This window comes from Lampris incognitus, chromosome 7 (assembly GCF_029633865.1).
Source record: "Lampris incognitus isolate fLamInc1 chromosome 7, fLamInc1.hap2, whole genome shotgun sequence".
NCBI lineage: Eukaryota > Metazoa > Chordata > Actinopteri > Lampriformes > Lampridae > Lampris > Lampris incognitus.
This window is the reverse complement of record NC_079217.1, coordinates 26007122-26027146: the sequence shown is the minus strand read 5'-3', so window position 1 is coordinate 26027146 and position 20025 is coordinate 26007122. Positions and strand designations below refer to the sequence as shown.

The 20025-nt window shown below is 44.3% G+C and overlaps 1 protein-coding gene across 1 annotated transcript in view; it reads right to left on the bottom strand.

The window, feature by feature from the left end:
• The window catches only part of grik4 (glutamate receptor, ionotropic, kainate 4), a 275842-nt gene that overhangs the window by 201132 nt on the left and 54685 nt on the right, over positions 1-20025 (bottom strand). Inside the window, exons 2-3 of the mRNA XM_056282988.1 lie at positions 9174-9338; positions 919-1016 (exon numbers count right to left, since the gene is read on the bottom strand). Coding sequence (XP_056138963.1) covers positions 919-1016; positions 9174-9338 — 263 coding nt within the window. The remainder of the gene's footprint in view (positions 1-918; positions 1017-9173; positions 9339-20025) is intronic.

The following is a 20025-nucleotide window of genomic DNA, read 5'->3' as shown; positions in this document are numbered from 1 at the left end:
GAAGCTACATCCCAGATAAAACTGGAGCCTTGTATTTTTTTTTCTTCTTTTGTACATGGATTTTTTTTTCGTTTTGTATTTACAATTGATTTTGATTTTGATTGCAATCTTGTTTTCTATGGTGTAAAATTCAAAGGCACTGCCTGCCTTGACATCAGACAGTAAAATACACCATGTCAGGGTACAGACAAGCCAATTAGCATCCAACTGAGAACTGTTTGGACGCAGCCTGGCTCCGAGGCAGCATCAGCTCAGCCATGTTGAAACGATTGAGAATCTGCGTTAACTTGTTAACTGGTGCTGTTAACTTGTTCCGTGAAACGTATGTCAATATTGCTATGGATTCATGTCAAGTCAAATTTATTTGTATAGCTCTAAAATAACAATTTAGTCTTAGAGGACTTTGCAATCAAATTACAGTCTGTGCAATCAATGTCCATAGAATAAGGACAGCCATATCTTCTATCTGCATTCTGTTGGCTGATTTGTCGAGGGGTCGCTGGAGCAGGTTGCTCATAATTCACGATGGGTAAAAGCACAATGCAGTGATTTGTTTTTGTCATCATAATGATCTCAAACTAGATCTCAAACAATGGCAACTGGGTTACCAGGGGCTAAATTGTTCCAAGCTAACAAGCGACAGTGGAAAAGATAAAACGGGCAGCTGTGCTTTGATTCTAGTGGGAATTAAGTTGGAGGGGCTTTGTTATTGCTTTGGGTATTTTATCGTTTTCACTAACAAGTTAGATTTCAGCTGCCCTCAGTCGGCCAACAAAAATCACATTGACTACTAATGAGCATTGCTGTTCTAGAAATTTGGCTGGAGTTCAGGTGGCACCCAGGCCAGTCAGTTACAGGCTTGGAGCGTGTGGCCTATTTGAACCAAGGTCTGGAGACCCACTGAGGACTAACACTCACCTCTTTTTCTCCGCAGATATTGCTGATTATGGAGTTGGAGGCTGGGCTAGCGGAGGGACCCAGGACTGCCACCACCCCTTTAGACATAATCTGGCACACTATGAGAACAGACAGGGAAAGAGGGAGGGATAATGAGAGCGAGAGAAAGAGAGGGAGAGATGGGGGGGGGGCAAACAAGGAGTCAGTGTCAGTCAGAAGAAAATGGCACAGTTCTTGGCTGTGTCTTAGCCAGGACAATTAAAATTCCCTTCCTTTTGCCCAGTGTTAATGGATGTACATGCTGACTCCATCTAAACAGGCCTGAGCCAGCACTTCCTGGCGTCTCCAGGGAACCTCAATCGACATGTTGATGAACAGTGTACAGGAACAGTGTACAGGGTCACGTCTACCCACTACTGTGTATGGCTGGTCAACATTGTACATAAACGGGTGAGAACTACGGAAACTGCGGCATGAGCTTAGGCAGTGATATTGTAAGGATAGCCACGATAAACACTAGTTTTCAGGGAAAGACAGAGACAAAGAAATGTCAGAAGTGTTGGAGGCTTTAGAACCACAATCTGATATTTGAACATTTGCCCATGACTGACATTCAAACTACAAGCAATTTTAATAAAACCAACATCTGACATTACTCCAAAGGTGGCATAGATTTCATCTGTTTGTTTTTTTTTTTGCCTTCAGTATTTAACTGATTTAAAGGATTTACTTTGGGGTGGGGCATGTCTTCTTAAAGAACATTTCCGTGAACTTGAATTATCCTCACTCAAGCACAAAGGCCCAAGGCTCTAATCTTAACTACAAAAAGACGCCTGTCATTTCATGTGGGTTGATAATCCCCGATTCCTAATTAAACCTTTATGGTCAATATAGTCAGGAACACACTGACAGGTAGAGCTGTGTGTGTGTGTGTGTGTGTGTGTGTGTGTGTGTGTGTGTGTGTGTGTGTGTGTGTGTGTGTGTGTGTGTGTGTGTGTGTGTTTGTGTGTTTACAGTGACATATACATATGTGTTTGCGGGACATTAATGGTGGCTGGAAAAATGCTAAGCATTAACTGGCTGTGTGCACAGGAGGAAAAGGGAAAGTCTGAGCCTGTGGAGCGAAACCAAAGGCACTGAATCAAATGATTAATAAATAATCCCTCTGTCACCTATGGGATCTGCAAGGAACGAACACACAAACACGTGCACAGACAAACACTTACACACACACACGTACACACACACACACGTGTGTGTGAGTGAGTGAATGAGTGGGTGAAAGAGGACGAGAAAGAGAGAGAGATTTGTCACAACATTTTGGACTTTACCTCCTTGCCATTGGAGTCCAGTGTCCAATAGGGACGCAGATCATTAAAAAAAGGATTGTGTCGCTCCGAGCGGTCAAACGTTGGTCAGATGGTCAGTGGGTCAACCAAGGTCCATTTTGCCTATTTAACATTGATTTTCACTGATCGATACCAGCTCATTTAGACGTAATGATTGGAAACTTGTAATGAGCTGTACCCGAGACATGCATGGCAGACACAGAAAGAAAGACGTATGGTGCAAGACTGATAAAAACAGCATGAAGCAGACAGATGAGAGGACTGACAGGATGAAATACAAGATGAAAGAAAAGTTGGTCGAAACATACTCATCCCAAACCCATGCACATATGGGCAGTGACAACTGTCCCACAGATGCCAATAGACTTTGACTTGGCTGAGACAACATTTAATTCGCGTTGAAATGCAGATGATAAAATTGACATAATACTGTTCAATTAGAGGACATCCAGAAGGCAAACGAGCAGCCTGGCATGGCACAAATCAGCAGAAATTGGGCCGTGCTTTATTGTTTCTTGAAAAATTAAGAAATAAAAGCAATTCATCCATTGAAATGTCTTTTAAACATTGCCTCATGAATGTTGGAAGAGTAGTGATCTTCCCACTAGGCTGTGTGTTTTCTCTCATGCTACCAGCAAGTGTGTGTGCATGTGTGTGTAGAATAAAAAGAGAAGGGGCATTCAGGTGGCGTGGTGGTCTATTATGTTGCCTACCAACACGGGGATCGCCGGTTCGAATCCTCATGTTACCTCTGGCTTGGTCGGGCATCCCTCCAGACACAATTGGCTGTGTCTGCGGGTGGGAAGCCGGATGTGGGTATGTGTCCTGGTTGCTGCACTAGCACCTCCTCTGGTTGGTCAGGGCGCCTTTTCAGGGGAACTGGAGGGAATAGCATGATCCTCCCACATGCTATGTCCCCCTGGTGAAACTCCTCACTGTCAGGTGAAAAGAAGCGGCTGGTGACTCCACATGTATTGGAGGAGGCATGTGGTAGTCTGCAGCTCTCCCCGGATCGGCAGAGGGGGTGGAGCAGCGACCAGGACGGCTCGGAAGAGTGGGGTAATTGGTCAGATACAATTAGGGAGAAAAAGAGGGACAAAATCCAAAAAAAACCCAATGTAACAACATAAACACATCACCACCAAAAATCTAAAGAAAATTACATGGCCTGGCATCTACAGTATATGGCTGCAAATGAGACAAAAAAACACTACATGAGAATCTCTGATCTAGTTCTTCTGAGACAAATCATGTGGCAGCACCAAAGGAGACTATTATTCTTATCGCTGTATCTGAAAATAAATACTTATACATTAATTTGTAATACCAGTGAAATCACTGCTGACTCAGTGGTGCAGGTGCGCGACTCAGTATTTTACAAGATGGACTGACAAGGTCACAAAGCTCAAGTACGTAATTATTTTTTATGTTGCTGAGTCTGAATATTTCAGCAAATGGTGGTATTCATAAAAGGTTGACTTTGGCGATATATCTTTTGACTACTGACTCAGTTTGTCTGGGAAACGCTCCCGCTCCACGGCAGTTCAATTTTCCTGACCAATGTGAGAGTATTGAAGTAGTGATTTCGCTGTACAAAACGGTGACTCATTCTTACTGATTGGGAACTTTTGGCAGCGGTGTTGTGCAAAAGATCGGAGCACGAGGAGAGAAATCCGCGTGAAAATAAAATCCAAGCATGAGCACAGGAAATGTCTATGTGAGCACCAGTAGATCTGAGTGTGTGTGTTCAGATCTGAGCAGAGCAAATCTGTGCAAGTGCAGCATCTATGTGAGTGCAAGGACGGGCTTTCAAGCAAGAGCACCGGAAATCTACAAGCAAGTATAAGCAATCATGCTGTCAAATTAAAAGGCCATGCTGTCATTATGTGGCAGTAAAAAAAGGCCAGACAAAAAACTCAGTCGGCTTACTCAGCCCCACCACCGTGCCAAACTCTTGATGTGCCGCCTAATACATACACTATATGGACAAAAGTATTGGGACAGGTGGCCATTACACCTACAGGAGCTTTCTTGACATCCCAATCTAAACCCATAGGCATTAATATGGAGTTGGTCCTCCCTTTGCAGCTATAACAGCTTCTACTCCTCTGGGAAGGCTTTCCACAAGATTTTGGAGTGTGTCTGTGGGAATTTTTGCCCATTCACCCAGAAGAGCATTTATGAGGTCAGACACTGATGTTGGACGAGAAGACTTGGTTCACAATCCCTATTCTAGTTCATCCCAAAGGTGTGTGATGGGGTTGAGGTCAGGGCTCTGTGCGGGCCAGTCAAGTTCTTCCACACCAAACTCACCCAACCATGTCTTAATGGACCTTGCTTTGTGCACTGGGGCACAGTCATGCTGGAACAGTAAAGGACCCTCCCCAAACTGTTCCCACAAAGTTGGAAGCATAGAATTGTCCAAAATTTCTTGGTATGCTGAAGCATTAAGAGTTCTCTTCACTGGAACTAAGGGGCCTAGCCCAACCCCTGAAAAACAACCCCATACCATTATCCCTCCTCCACCAAACTTTACAGTTGGCACAATGCAGTCAGGCTGGTAACGTTCTACTTGCATCCGCTAAACCCGGACTCGTCCGTCAGACTGCCAGACAGAGAAGCGTGATTCGTCACTCCACAGAACACGTTTCCACTGCTCCAGAGTCCAGTGGCAGCGTGCTTTACACCACTCCATCTGATGCCTGGCATTGTGCTTGGTGATATAAGGCTTGCATGCAGCTGCTCGGCCATGGAAACCGAATCCATGAAGCTCCTGGCTCACAGTTTTGTGCTGATGTTAATGCCAGAGGAAGTTTGGGACTCTGCAGTTATTGGGTCAACAGAGCGTTGGTGACTTCTACGCACTATGTGCCTCAGCACTTGTTGACCCCGCTGTGTGACTTTATGTGGTCTGCCACTTCGTGGCTGAGTGGCTGTTGTTTCTAAACGCTTCCACTTTTCAATAATACCACTTACAGTTGACCGTGGAATATCTAGCAGGGAAGACGTTTCACAAACTGACTTATTGCGAAGGTGGCATCCTATTAGAGTAACACACTTGAATTGACTGAGCTCTTCAGAATGACCCATTCTTTCACAAATGTTTGTAAATGCAGACTGCATGGCTAGCTGCTTGATTTTATACACCTGTGGCAATGGGTCTGAATGAAACACTTGAATTCAATGAATAAGAGGTGTGTCCCAATACTTTTGTCCATATTGTGTGCATTTCCCTCTTTGACAGTCAGTGCTTTAAAAAGAGTAAGCACTTTCATATTGTGTTTGTATTTTTTCTTTGAAAAAGCAGGAAGCACTCTGAAGGGGCAGATGGAGAGGAGAGCTGTGTACGACAGCAGCCGGAGCGGGAGGGCAGTGAGTGACTGGGCAGGTAGCCCTCCCTCTGTGACATTTCCATCTAACTGTTGCCAGTGATCCATCCCTAATCCAATCCATGCCTCTAATTACACACACACACACACACACACACACACACACACACACACACACACACACACACACACACACCAAAACACAAGAGAAGCCACATTTAGGAGGCTTCTGCAGTCAACCAAGCAGAGAATGAAAACGAGTTGTGGCGATAAGTGAAGGAATGCGACCACGCGGCCTAAGCAGCTTTGCTCTTGTGTTCATGAAGGCGGGCACATTCCACACTGACATTCAGTCACCCTTCACACAACCACGTCTGATCAGTCCATTCTGCTCTCCAACACATATTAACTGCTTTTAACACTCATTAAAAATCAAAAGACATCAAACAATTAACTATAATGATGTTCACACACAGATGTTCAGGGTGAAGGTGAAGCAAGACCATCAATATTCAAAGCCAAAATAGATAATCAAGTTTGTGATGCTATGTTAATTGAGTTGCGCTGAGGCTTTGCTCCTTAATCATGTGTCAACGAGCGCGATGTGTATGCAGGTTTTCTTTCCAAACCCAAATACATTAATTTTTACAAATTAGTCCTCCCGTTCGGTTGAAGGTGTGTGAAACCTTGTGAAATCAGCTGGCGTACTGTTGGGCTGAAAGGAAAACGCACATCCAAATGGCCCCCCCATGGCACACGGTTGAGGACCACTGTCCTAAGGGATGCAAATGAGCCAAATATTATACTACACATTTACTGCCAGTAGAATGTGGCATGTAAAAATAAGAGCCCAGCAGTGTGGTGGGCTATATAAACCAAAGTCTGTATCCTTTCGTATCATGTCCAATTTCATCAGAATGAGGTCTTTTGCTCTGCCCCTTTGCAGAGTTAGATAAAAGATGCTTGTATCTGAGAAAAACAAAAAAACAATGCAAAACAGAGACATGAAAACACCTTTTGACTCCTGCAACTATCAAAATATGACGGCTCATTCTGTTTTCCAAAAGCACACCCGGATGCCGTCTCGTTTCAATATTTTATTTGCTGCTGTTCAGACACAATGAACACAACATTCTTCAACCAGACGGATGTATTTCATGACAGGGAAGATGTTTGAGAAAGAGGGCGAAAGGCAAAACAATGCGCTTGGATTGAAATGAAAGGTTTTCTGATTTCAAAATGAGGGACACTTCTACTCGTAATTGCCGGCCTTGACCACAGTGCCTCTCTCTCTCTCTCTCTCTCTCTCTCTCTCTCTCTCTCTCTCTCTCTCTCTCTCTCTCTCTCTCTCTCTCTCTCTCTCTCTCTCTCTCTCTCTCTCTCTCTCTCTCTCTCAGCGGAAGTGCGAGTGAGCGTGCTGAGCAGGCGGTTGTGAGCGTTTTTCTATCTTTTCCGTGCAAATATTGTACATAGTGTGTTTTGTAGGGTTACTGGCTTGGTTTGTGTATATAAGGGGGTTTCAAGGGGTTTTGTGTGTGTGCGTGTTTGCGGTCGACCAGCGCTTGCTGGGCGGCGTGCTAAACGCCGACATGGAGTTTACCAAACTCACCAGGGAACATGGGCTTAAAGTGTCGCCCGGTTTCCCGTGTTCAGTGGAGGACTGTGCCCTGGCAGTGGGGGAGGTTGTGGGTCACAGCAGCGTTAAATCTGCTGCTAGGATGAACGGCGCTGTGGTGATTTTTGTTGACGCTGTAGCCAAAGCACACCAGGTGGTCGAGGCCGGCGTTGTTGTTAATGACAGCTTCGTGTCGGTGTCGCCGCTCACCACGCCGTCGACGAGAGTCACCGTTTCCAACATCCCGCCGTTCATCTCCGATGAGTTTTTGTCCAGAGAGCTGTCGAGGTATGGAAAAGCAGTCTCGTCCATCAGGAAACTGTCGTCTGGCTGCAAATCGCCGCTCCTGCGACATGTGGTTTCACACAGACGACAGGTTCACACGATCCTGAACAAACAAGACCAAGACTTGGATATGGCTTTTAGGGTGAAGGTAGATGATTTTGCCTATGTCATCTTTGTAAACTCTGGGACCTTGAAGTGTTTTGGCTGTGGGGGAGAGGGTCATTTGGTTCGGGCTTGCCCGGAGAAACACCCCTCCGATGGCAAAACGCAGAGTGAAGCGAGAGGACACGAACAGAGTGAAACCAGGCAGAACAGCGAAGAGACAACAGAAAAGGGACAGAGTCCAGATCACAGTGATGAAACTGAACCACCTAAACATAGTGAGAAGTCTAAACAGGAATACGTAAAATGTTGAAAACGAAGCACAACGTGAACAGGCAATGGCATCAAACGCTACAGGTGGAGTTGCAGAAGGTGTAGTGTTGAGCACTGAGGAAGACTTGCTGGAAGATGAAACAGTCTGTAAGGTTCCTGTGCTGAAGAGAAAGCAGGCAGCTGAACCGAGTGGCTCTTAAGCCAAGAAAGGAGCATTGACAAGGGAGAGAAGCAGGCAGTGCGAGGAGCACCTGTCTGGGGATGAGTTGAGTATGGAGGAAGAGGAGGAAGGGGACTGTGGTATAGGCAGCCAGGTACCTGTATTGAAGAAGAAGCAGCCAGAGGTACAAATGTCTGAAGATGAGTTGGAGGAGGATGGTGGTGTAGACAGCCAGACTCGCACTTCCTCCCAGTTGTCAGCGGTAGCACAGCAGGAGTACTACGATGCACGCCAGATTAAGAAGTTCTTGCAACGAACAAAAAGTTTGAGAAATGTCAAACTTGAGGACTTCTTTGCAGACAAAGAGCTGTTTCTGTACTCTGTTAAATCCCAGATGGGACACAAAGACGGATGCGGCTACACTGATCAGGAGATATACAGGCTACGGAAAATAGTTCTGAAAATTAAACAAGAATTACAACATGAAGAGTCAGAGGCAATATAAGACAAATCTTGTCCCGTCCTGGTCAATGTTGTTGATGATGTCTAAGACCAGGCTGGTTGACAAGTGTGTTGCACCAGGCGTTCTTCCTACTGCTGCTGCTGGAGGAGCCACTGATACATGGAACCAGGCTGGTTGTCTACGACTGGTGCCTTCCAGGATTTCCCGGAAACTGTTTTCCTCCATGACCATCACCCCGCAGCGCATAGTGGCTGCAGCAGGATTGGGACTCAACAACACCGAGGCTGTAGCTCAGCTGCTCAACATGAGGTCTACATGCCGCACAGGAGACTTATTTTATAGCTACGAAGTAAAAACTGTCTGAAGGAGATGTTTTTTTTACAAATACTTGTTTAGACTACTCATTGTTATTTGTTTTTCCCTGAAACTGTTTTTTGTATGAGCTGGATTATAAAGAGATAATTGTGTTTGGTTATAACTGTTGGACTATTGGACTGTAGCGTATTTGGAATAAATGTACTTTTTAAAAATCTCTCTCTCTCTCTCTGTCTCACTCACACACACACACACACACACACACATAAACACACACAGACAGAAAAAGAGACAGCCACACTAACATGCAAACATGCACAAACACAGCAAAACACAAGGACGTCTTCCTTCCCTTGACAAGTTATAGGCGTTTCTCTCCACTTACTTGTCTCCCCCATCTCGTATTCACTGTCTCTCAGCAGTTCAAAGATGTCCACCTCCAGCTTGCCGGTGGTGGAGCGGTTACTGTTCCTGTTGATACTGTCTTTGGCCAGCGTGATGGCCAGACGCTCTCCTCTGCTGCACTCCATTGGGTCATCAAGAATGGCGGCTGAGAGTGAGGGACGGGGACAAGGGAGCGGAGCAGGGGGATAGGAAAGGAGAAAAATCATTAGCCACTTAAGTAACTGCTGTGTTCTCTAGCAGCTGAGAGCCAGGACAGCTCATATTGCCAGTGGTCCTGTGTTCAGACAGCCCTTGGAGAGAGAAGCCTGAAAAAGGGGCTGGAGCGAGAGGACCAGTCTCTAGACCTTACTACAGTTGGCCAGAGCTGGTACCACAGTGCACCGGCATCCAGTCTAATCACTGGCCTAGACTACAGCAGTTCAACTGCAACGTGATCACCATTTGAGATGCAATTAATCAAGGCTGTCTGGTACGGCTTCAGGCATCTTTGAGAACATCCCATTAAAAAAAAAAGTATACCGCAAAAAAGAGTGTTCAATAGTCAATAGAGCTGCTTATCTTTCATAAAGGTTCAAATGTAATACTGCGCCAACTGCAGCAGAAATCGTACTGAGATGGTGCACACAGCGCAGCGCATGGAGTCTGCTGCCAGATCTAATCGATGAGCCGCAGCCGCATTACAGAGTGATCAGACAACATGTGAGAATCCGTGGTTATTCATAAACAAGCTGCTTTTAATGGGGTTTTTTTTTACAGCTTGCATAAATGATATTGTGTCCTATCATTTGTCTTTTTGTTTCATTTTGTTTGTACTATAGCACTGCACTGTGTTACATCCACACAGTGGAACAGCATGGTGTGCTTTTCTGTTTTGGTTTGTGGATAATTTGTTCAGCGAAGATATGGTACAACACGCTGAAACTATCTGGCATCCAAACATGTGTGACACTGGCACCCCTTTGAAAAGACTTGGAGGGGAGCCGATAACATGCATGGTCTTTATGGCCCTTTAACAGGCTCATTACAGGTGCAGCAAAATTGCCCTGCAGTAGAAATGTGTGTGTGTGTTCATGTGGACGTGTGTCCAAGACCTGGTTAGCCCACATATCACCAAGTACACACGGACAACCAGCTCCCTCCTCTCTTTCTTTCTTTCAGTGTAATACAAATAGTATATGAGTTGTGCATTGGTTTACTATATTATTGTCACTGCTAATAATAAGAGTTTTCTTTTAATTGCCCCTTGAAAATAATTTTTTTTTTTTTTTAAATTGAGGACTACCGTGTTTCCGGACACACAGCATGATTAAAGATGGCAGTTATAATTAGATTAATTCAAACACAGTGAAGGATACCGATGTCATTCTTTTTTCAAAGAATGTTTTATTTTAAGGGATGTTTCATGTAGACACATATAATTCAGTTCATCAATCTATAAAAGCAAAGGTTATCCACCAAAATGATCTTCATCCTAAAAACAATGGACCAGTTAGAAAGTCACATTCTGATGGTGTATACAGCAGGCAAAGTAAATGTAATCTTTCAATTGGCTGTGTCTGCGGGTGGGAAGCCGGATGTGGATATGTGTCCTGGTCGCTGCACTAGCGCCGCCTCTGGTCAGTCGGGGCGCCTGTTTGGGGGGGGGGGGGCCGGGAGGAATAGTGTGATCCTGCCATGCGCTACGCCCCACTGGTGATCCTCCCCACTGTCAGGTGAAAAGAAGCGGCTGGTGACTCCTCATGTATCGGAGGTGGCATGTGTTAGTCTGCAGCCCTCCCCGGATCAGCAGAGGGAGAGGAGCAGTGACTGGGACGGCTTGGAAGAGTGGGGTAATTGGCCGGATACAATTGGGGAGAAAAAAAAAAGGGGGGGGGGTAAAAAAAAGCATGTAATTAAAACGGCATTTTAAATCTGAATAGTTGCAAAGATTCTGACATACCAAATTCCCCGCTGAACACAAAACATAAAATGTCTCCTTTCTTTAATTGATTGTGACCTAACTTGTTTATTTCCAAACAGTGTAATACCTGACGACCAGGCCCCTGTACCAATACTCGTCTCTGCCAGAGGAAGTCAATAGCACTTTCAAGACCATAAAATGTGGCTTTATTGAAATACACCAGCTTAAACATTTAATATCAACCGCTCGGCCCTGTCCCAGCCTGTGTTCGCTGGCTGCATGAGAGCAACCAACATGCCTGTATCAACTGCAGCACAACATACAACAATACAACAATGGGTGTGTGCCTACGACAAAATGCAAACACTATAAAATGAGCAACCCTAAATGTCTGAAACTTGGCTCCTTGACTCGACTCATTTACAAGGTTAGAAAAAGATTTTAAAACTGAAATGCTCAAATTAGCAGCCCGAGCAGACAGGAGATAAAAGTCACTTCTTCAGAAAAGTCCTCTTAAGTTAACAAGGCGCAGACGATTATAATAATGTACAATTTGGCTAAATGTTAAATGTGCTGTGTAGGCTATTTGTAAAGACAGAAAAGTGATGGTTAAGTGTGGTGACAGCTGGCCTTATCGTCTCAGAATTAGGAGTGGGGAGTTACGGACTGAGCTGAAGTGTGTTGAATCTAATATTTCACTGATTACACAGTTGAATAAATAGCGACTCGTACTGGCTGGCTAAGAACAGACAGGCTGCCCATTTTATCTACTCAGAAGGCCCAATTACAACAAGTCAAGTCAATTTTATTTGCGTAGCCCAATATCGCAAATTACAAATTGCCTCAAGGGTCTTTACAGCAATACAACATCCTGTCCTTAGACCCTCGCATCGGATAAAGAACAACTCCCTAAAAAACAAACCCTTAATAGGGAGAAATAATAGGACGAAACCTCAGGGAGAGCAACAGAGGAGGGATCTCTCTCCCAAGATGGACAACGTGCAATGACAGTAATGACAAAAAAATAATAAAAAAAATAAAATAATATATATATATATATATATATATATATACATATTTATAAATACACACACACACACATATACTAGAAGAACCCCGCTACAATGTAGCGGTTTGGTTATCCACCCATCCAAATCTCCCTCCTCTTCATCCTGCCAGTTAACCGCCTTCCCCCTGCCCCTAAACCCCCCCCCACTCCAACTCCCTCCCCCCAAATGCTCAGAATCATTTGAAATGCCGAGAAAAGTGGTTTTTAGCTATTTTTAGAAAAATGCATGTTTTGCACAATTATGCATAATTATTATAAGTATTTTAATTTTCTGCTATTTTTCTGGTCCTCTCTGGAACAATACCTACCACCTCCAAAAAAAATTAGGATCATAAGTGCATTTTTGCAAAAATGCATATATAACTGGGATCTTCTTTGTGTCATGGCCAATCTGGCCACATCATTAGCTTCAGCCAATTCTTCCTCAGTATAATTAGCCCGCCTCTCTACCATGGCTACCCTATTAGCCTAATTTATTTGAGCCCTGGGCCTCCTCCCCCTAACCCTGGGCCTACCCCTCCCCCAAACTGGTGGGGCCCTTGGCATTCAACCCAAAGTTTATTAAACTTATCAAACGTTAATGCACTCAATGACAATATTTGTAAAACAACTCTTTAAAGTACTGTGTACTCACCACCCGGAGCACAATATTTAAAAACTTTACAAAAGCTATTAAACATGTGCTAACAAAATGTACATTGAACACTGAGCCCGAAACACCCTACACTGTGCAGTGTAAACATCACATGACGTTCACAGCAACCAATAGCAGGCCACATAACATATCAACTGACATGTCCAGAGCCAATCACAGCAGAGCATTTTAATTGCTTGCTACCTGTCACTAACTGTGCCCTAACTGCCCCTTTGAGGCCAATAGTTGTTCCAACCAAGCATATTTCACATACATGACATTGCATACACAATAACATTAAAGGGGGAGAGGGTCACATTTTCCAGGTTAAGGGGGGTCCCAGAAAAAATTTTTAGGTGAAAAAAATCAAAGATGCTCAGAATCATCTGAAATGCCGAGAAAAGTGGTTTTTAGCCATTTTTAGAAAAATGCATATTTTGCATATTTATGCATAATTATGCATAATTTTAATTTTCTGGGATTTTTCCCGTACTCTCTGGAACAATACCTATCACCTCCAAAAAGAATTAGGATCATAAGTGCTTTAGTTTTCGGTCCCGCTATCTACACTAACTAACACACACACACACTAACACCACACACACACACATTCCGAAAATATGTGAGTAGATATATATATATCAAGGCTAATGTCATGGATGCTACCATTGTGTGGCACACTATATTTCAATGGCAGAAGTGAAAGAATGGGATCCCTGTCTCCTAGCTCCTTGTCACCTCTCTCTTGTTTGGTGTTTCTTAATGTTGTCAAATTTGGTAGTCCTATGTGGCTTGGTTCTGGGTCAACAACATCCACGAGTTTGTAGGTTTCAGCAGCCTACCATGCATATTGCTGTTTTTGGCTCTCACATCTCCAGATAATCTTCCAGTGACGAGACTGTCATCAGTATTTTGGATTTTGCATTTAAGAACCACTGATTGATCGATCTCTGGTATCTTATCTGTAGTAATGGACAGTGTTGCGTTGCACTCACTGCAGTTACCTATGATGTCAATATAGTTTGAGGCACCATTTGGATGCACCTTCGCCCTCTGAAATCTTAACATACATTTAGATTTCACCTCTTCCCACATCTCCTCATTAAGGGCATGAGTCCATGTGCCACGTTTTAATATAATTAACGATCCAATGTCTACAACCATTAAAATGTTTGCAAAAAAAAAATTGGGGATTAGGAACAAAATGTAGTGTGATGCTTTACACTTGTGTCATTTTGTTGGTCAAAATTGTAGACAAAGGACAACCTAATTTTTGGTGCAAACAAGTGTACCTATTCAACAGTTGATGGTGATTAGATATTAACATTGATACTTTTTTTAAGAAAAATTAAGGCACACATTTAATGAAAAGTGAGGTGTGGGAAAAGTGTCAAATTGTGTCGTGAGTTAGCAGGAAGCGGCAGTTTTTTATTTTTTATTTTAAGAAACACCATTAACAATAAATGCAGACGTTTTCATCCAATTACAAGGTATGGACTTATAAATGGTGACAGCTGCAATCAATTCCACACAGCTTAATTTGTGGGCAAAAATGTACACCATCGCTCGGAGGATTCATTAACCCAAGGCATCCCTTAACATCCTCTCCAAATGAATCATGAATGACTCGCGGAATCTATTCAATTCACTTGTTATTAAGAGAGGTTGAAGGTCTATATGGGCATATATTTGCATGTAACTTGACATTTCTGACCTGTGTCTCATATCAAACAACATTATGTTTGCTTTGGCAAACAGTTTTGTTGTTAAAGAGGTAAATCGCTCAGTGGAAGTTTAGGAAGTATTGTAACGTGCACGGATAAGTAGACACGTTAGCACTTGGCTAACGGCTCGGAGCCTTTAGTCGACTGATTAACGTTGTCGCCAGCGGTGCGGAAGATAAGGGTTCGCGTCCCGGCTGTGGCGGTCCCCTCCATCGGATGCACATTCTGAAGGAGGGGAGTAGTGTAACGTGCATGGATAAGTAGACACGTTTGCCCTTGGCTAACGGATCGGACTCATTAGTGGACTGGTTAACGTTGTCGCCCGCGGTGCGGGAGATACGGGTTCGCGCCCCGGCTGTGACGTTCCGGCCGGGGACGCCCCTCCCGAAGGAGAGGGCAATGTAACGATCATGGATGAATAGGCTCGGGGGAACTGCCGCAGCCGGGACGCGAACCCAAATCGCTAACCGCTCGACTAAAGGGTCCGACCCGTTAGCCAAGGGCTAACTTATCTACTTATCCGTGCACGTTACAGTATTAACCAACGATTAAATGAAAAAGCGCCATTAAAAAGTATTGTTAACTATAATTAATGCCTAGTTTACACGTACCCGGGTATTTTTGAAAACGGTGTTTCCCTCCTTAATTAAAAAAAAATCTCCTGTCCACACCAGCACGGTTAAAAAAAAAACTCCGTCCAAATGAAAACGCAAAAACATATGATACCCAACACAATGAATGCGCTGTCAAGAGCATGCCAAACCAACAGGTGGGGATATAACTACTACTACTACTTTCGGCTGCTCCCGTTAGGGGTCGCCACAGCGGATCATCCGTTTCCGTTTCTTCCTGTCTTCTGCATCTTCCTCTGTCACACCAGCCACCTGCATGTCTTCCCTCACCACACCCATAAACCTCCTCTTTGGCCTTCCTCTTCTCCTCTTCTCTGGCAGCTCCATATTCAGCATCCTTCCCCCAGTATACCCAGCATCTCTCCTCCACACATGTCCAAACCATCTCAATCTTGCCTCTCTTGCTTTGTCTCCAAACCGTCCAACTTGAGCGGTCCCTCTAATATAATCATTCCTAATCCTGTTCTTCTTCGTTACTCCCAGTGAAAATCTTAGCATCTTCAACTCTGCCACCTCCAGCTCCGCCTCCTGTCTTTTCGTCAGTGCTACTGTCTCCAAACCATATAACATAGCTGGTCTCACAACCATCTTGTAAACCTTCCCTTTAACTCTTGCTGGTACCCTTCTTTCGCAAATCGCTCCTGACGCTCTTCTCAATCCACTCCACCCTGCCTGCTCTCTCTTCTTCACCTCTCTCCTGCACTCCCCGTTACTTTGGACAGCTGACCCCCAAGTATTTAAACTCATATGCCTTCGTCACCTCTGCTCCTTGCATCCTCACCATTCCGCTGTCCTCCCTCTCATTCGCGCATAGGTATTCTGTCTTGCTCCTACTGACTCGTCTCTCCAGTGCATACCTCCACCTCTCCAGGCTCTCAACCTGCGCCCTACTCTCGCTACAGATCACAATGTCATCTGCAAACATCATTGTCCACGGAGACTCCTGCTTGATCTCATCCGTCAACCTGTCCATGACCACTGCAAACAAGAGAGGGCTAAGAGCCGATCCTTGATGTAATCCGACCTCCACCTTGAACCCATCTGTCATTCCAACCGCACACCTCACCATTGTCACACTTCCCTCATACATATCCTGCACCACACCTACATACTTCTCTGCAACTTCCGACTTCCTCATACAATACCACACCTCCTCTCTCGGCACCCTGTCATATGTTTTCTCTAAATCTACAAACACGATGTAACTCCTTCTGGCCTTCTCTATACTTCTCAGTTAACATTCTCAAAGCAAACATCGCATCTGTGGTGCTCTTTCGTGGCATGAAACCATACTGTTGCTCGCTAATCGTCACCTCTCCTCTTAACTTAGCTTCTATTACTCTTTCCCGCAACAGGTGGGGATATAACCCTTACCCTAAAGCCACGTTGACCAATCAGAAGCCTGAAAAAAAGACAACAACAAGCCAACAACTCCGTTTTTCCTGTCTACACAGCAACACTGAAAACGGGAGTTTTTGAAAATCTTTACCGTGGAAGGAGCGTTCTGTTTCCAATGCAGCGTTATTGGCAGTTGACTGTGTTCTTTAGTGGAAGCTGTTTATTCTTTGGCGCCATCTCCTGGCGACTAGTAATTCACAGCAACACGTTCGCGAATCTGTCCTTGTTTAAAGACGTCATCAGGAGTCCGCTATTGTTTCACATCGGAAAGCATGCTGGTCTTCATGTTTTACAAAATCTTCGACGAAGCTGGTCTTTGAAGGCGTTGTTGGTATGTAATGTAAATTGCAAAGTTTATTTCTGTTAACGAAGAGTATTCGGGGTGTAGGTGAACTCAATGTTAATTTAGCATGAACGTTTTGTAAAGGAAAAGCTGACTTGCATTTTGGCTAACAAGTTATATGCGGACCATATTCTCTTTCCTGCCAGTCAAATTGTTTTTGACTGTTTATTGTTTCATTGTATGCATTGTATATGTTTGTTTCTCAGCTTTACCCTACTCCCAAAGGTGTCCAAACGGTGTGCCGGGAGGCCAGTCCAGCTGTGCCGTGGGATTTTGTGAAACCATATATTATTACTGTAATATATAACTAAAAAATGTATTAATGAATTTATAAGTTTTCTCAGTAATGTTGTACACACTCTTTTCCCAATATAGAGACAAATTATCTGCCTAAAAAAAAAACTTCTTTAAAAACCTTCCGTCCGAGGGAACCCCCGTTTTCGCCGTTCGCGCAGTAGATGTGGGAATTATTAGAGCGTGACACATCAAGGCCCTGATTGACAGCCAGTGTGAAGGAGGATAACAACATGAAAAATCCGCGAGTGATAAAATGGATCGCTTTCTTGTGCAGAGCAAACCACCACTAACCGCCAGTGCAGACCACGCACCACCTACAGAAAAGAGGAAAAAAACACAAAAACGTTCAATACACAGTATCACGAAAGCTACCTGTGTTATGGCTTCAGCTGGACCGGGGATGTCAACAGCCCTCAGCCCGAGTGCATCATCTGTCGGGAGAAGTTGGCTAATGCTAACATGGTGCCAAGCTAGCTGAAGAGGCACTTGGAAACCAAACATCCTCTTCCAAATGTGAGAGCCTTGGCGTAATACTTCAAAAGAGCGCGGGATCTGAACCAGAAGCAGCAAGACCGTTTGATAGATTGTGTGAAAGTGTCTGATATGGGCGATGGATGCAAGTTATGTGCAAGCGGAGCTTATTGCAAAGCAGAAGAACCCTCACGCAAACAATAGCGGAGACACTCATCCTCCCCGCTTGCAAAAATAATTGCAGGTGACATGCTAGGTCCAGATGCTGCAAATGCAGTATCAAAAGTGCCTTCATCTGACAATACAATCAAAAGACTCGACGACATATCAGACGACATTGAGCAACAGCGCAACAAAGAGACTTTTCTCTTCTGCAAAAACACTGAAAGCCATACAAAGGGAGGAGAAATATCCTGGATAACTGATAACTATTTAAAAGAGACAAGTCTGACCTGGGATATGTGCATCAGTCTCTGCTCAGATGGTGCGGCATGCATGACTGGGAGAGGGAGAAGATTTATTGAAAAGGTGAATGCACAAAACCCAAATATTGTGACAAACCACTGTATTTTGCATCGAGAGGCATTAGTTGCCAAAACCATGCCCCCGGAGTTGGCTGAAGTGCTGGATCAGGCTGTACAGATGGTGAATTACATCAAATCAAGGCCCCTGAAGTGTCGCCTCTTCCCCAAACTGCACTGAGATGGGAGCTGATCATCAAAACCGTATCCTCCACACAGAGATGCGTTGGCTGTCATGGGGAAAAGTCCTGTCCCGTCCTTATGAGCATCGAGAAGAGCTTTTGGAGTTTTCAAGTGAACACACCGTTCCACATAAGGACATATTTGCAGATGAGAGGTGGTGCACCAAGCTGGCTTACCTTGCAGACATATTTGGGCGTCTTAACGAGTTAAACGCCAAGCTTCAGGGCAGGAATGAAAACATTCTGTCACCCACAGACAAGATTCGGGGGTTTATGGGCAAGCTTACCCTGTGGCACGAGGCTTTGGAGCAGGGCTCCATGGACATGTTCCCACTGGCATGAGCCGCGCCACAGGCAGCCAGGGAGTGCGCTGTATTTGCCGAACACCACCCATCCATTATCCGAACCGCTTATCCTGCTCTCAGGGTCGCAGGGATGCTGGAGCCCTTCAGACGTTAAAAGAGAGGTTTGAGCGCTATTTTCCACGTGTAGCTGACATCAAGGAATATGACTGAATTCAAGACCCATTCAATCAGGAGTCCTCAACAGAAAAGCTCATTTTGAGTGAGAGAGAGAGAGAGAGAGAGAGATATGCAGAGCTCCGTATGGACCGCACACTGAAGCTCACATTTAGAGTTCCCACTGGGTTGGTTTTGGTTGGCCACGCTATTGAGCAACTTCTTCTTTTCCCCACTACCTACTTGTGTGAGTTGCCATTCTCCACCTCTGGTTTACATGAAGAAAAACAGGAGGTCATGGCTCTATGTTGAACAGGACTCACGAGAGGCCCTCTCGTCAGTACCACCAAGGATTAAAAAGATCTGCGAGCACCGACAGGCACGTGTCTCACTAGTTTGGAAGTAGGCAAAAAAAAAAACATTTACGATAGGAAATGTTTCAATTCTGCAAATTTAAGTAACATTTACGATGTCCGACTAAAGTTTTTCTTTTCAACACGATGTCAAGTGCGTTGAGACTATGTTTGTATTCACGTTTTGTATGCCATTAACTTGTCATTCTTAGTGCGTCTCTTTATTCTTTACAATTTTAGACTAAAGTTCTGTTTTCAAATCAATGCATTCACTGTTGATATGAATTTACTGTTTATATGCCAATTAGTTTTCGTTCTCAGTGCATCCCACTTAGCTTGGTCTGTAAAGAGTGACTGCATCTTGCTCGACCAGGGATGCTGCTGTCTTAGGCCAGCTCTCCTCCTCCTCTCTCTCGCACACTTTTCTGTCTCTCCCTCTTTTCAGTTTTAATTTTGTGACCTGTCTTGTTTAAATGGTTGTGCTGCTGCTCTTTTAGATGAAATTTTACAAAGTTTAAAATGAATTATTGAATTATTTTGTTAATGAATATTTCATAAGTAATGTAGTTGTTTGCCAAATTTTATTTGGCATTAGCAAATAAAAATAAACGTTTACAGAGTGATAACGGATTGTAGAGGCTATATTGCATGGATATGCATACAGGTGTGCCTTGAGATTGTGGTTTGCCCTTTGCCGTGCCATGGGCAGAAAAAGTCCACTGCCCTACTCCATCTGGCCTCAGTAAAGAGAGTGATCTTCAGCCCTCTTGTTAGCGTGGTCATTTTGGAGAGGTGTTTAATCAGCCTGTCGACTCCAGCAAGGCGCTGGAGGTAGAGGACAGGACAAGTT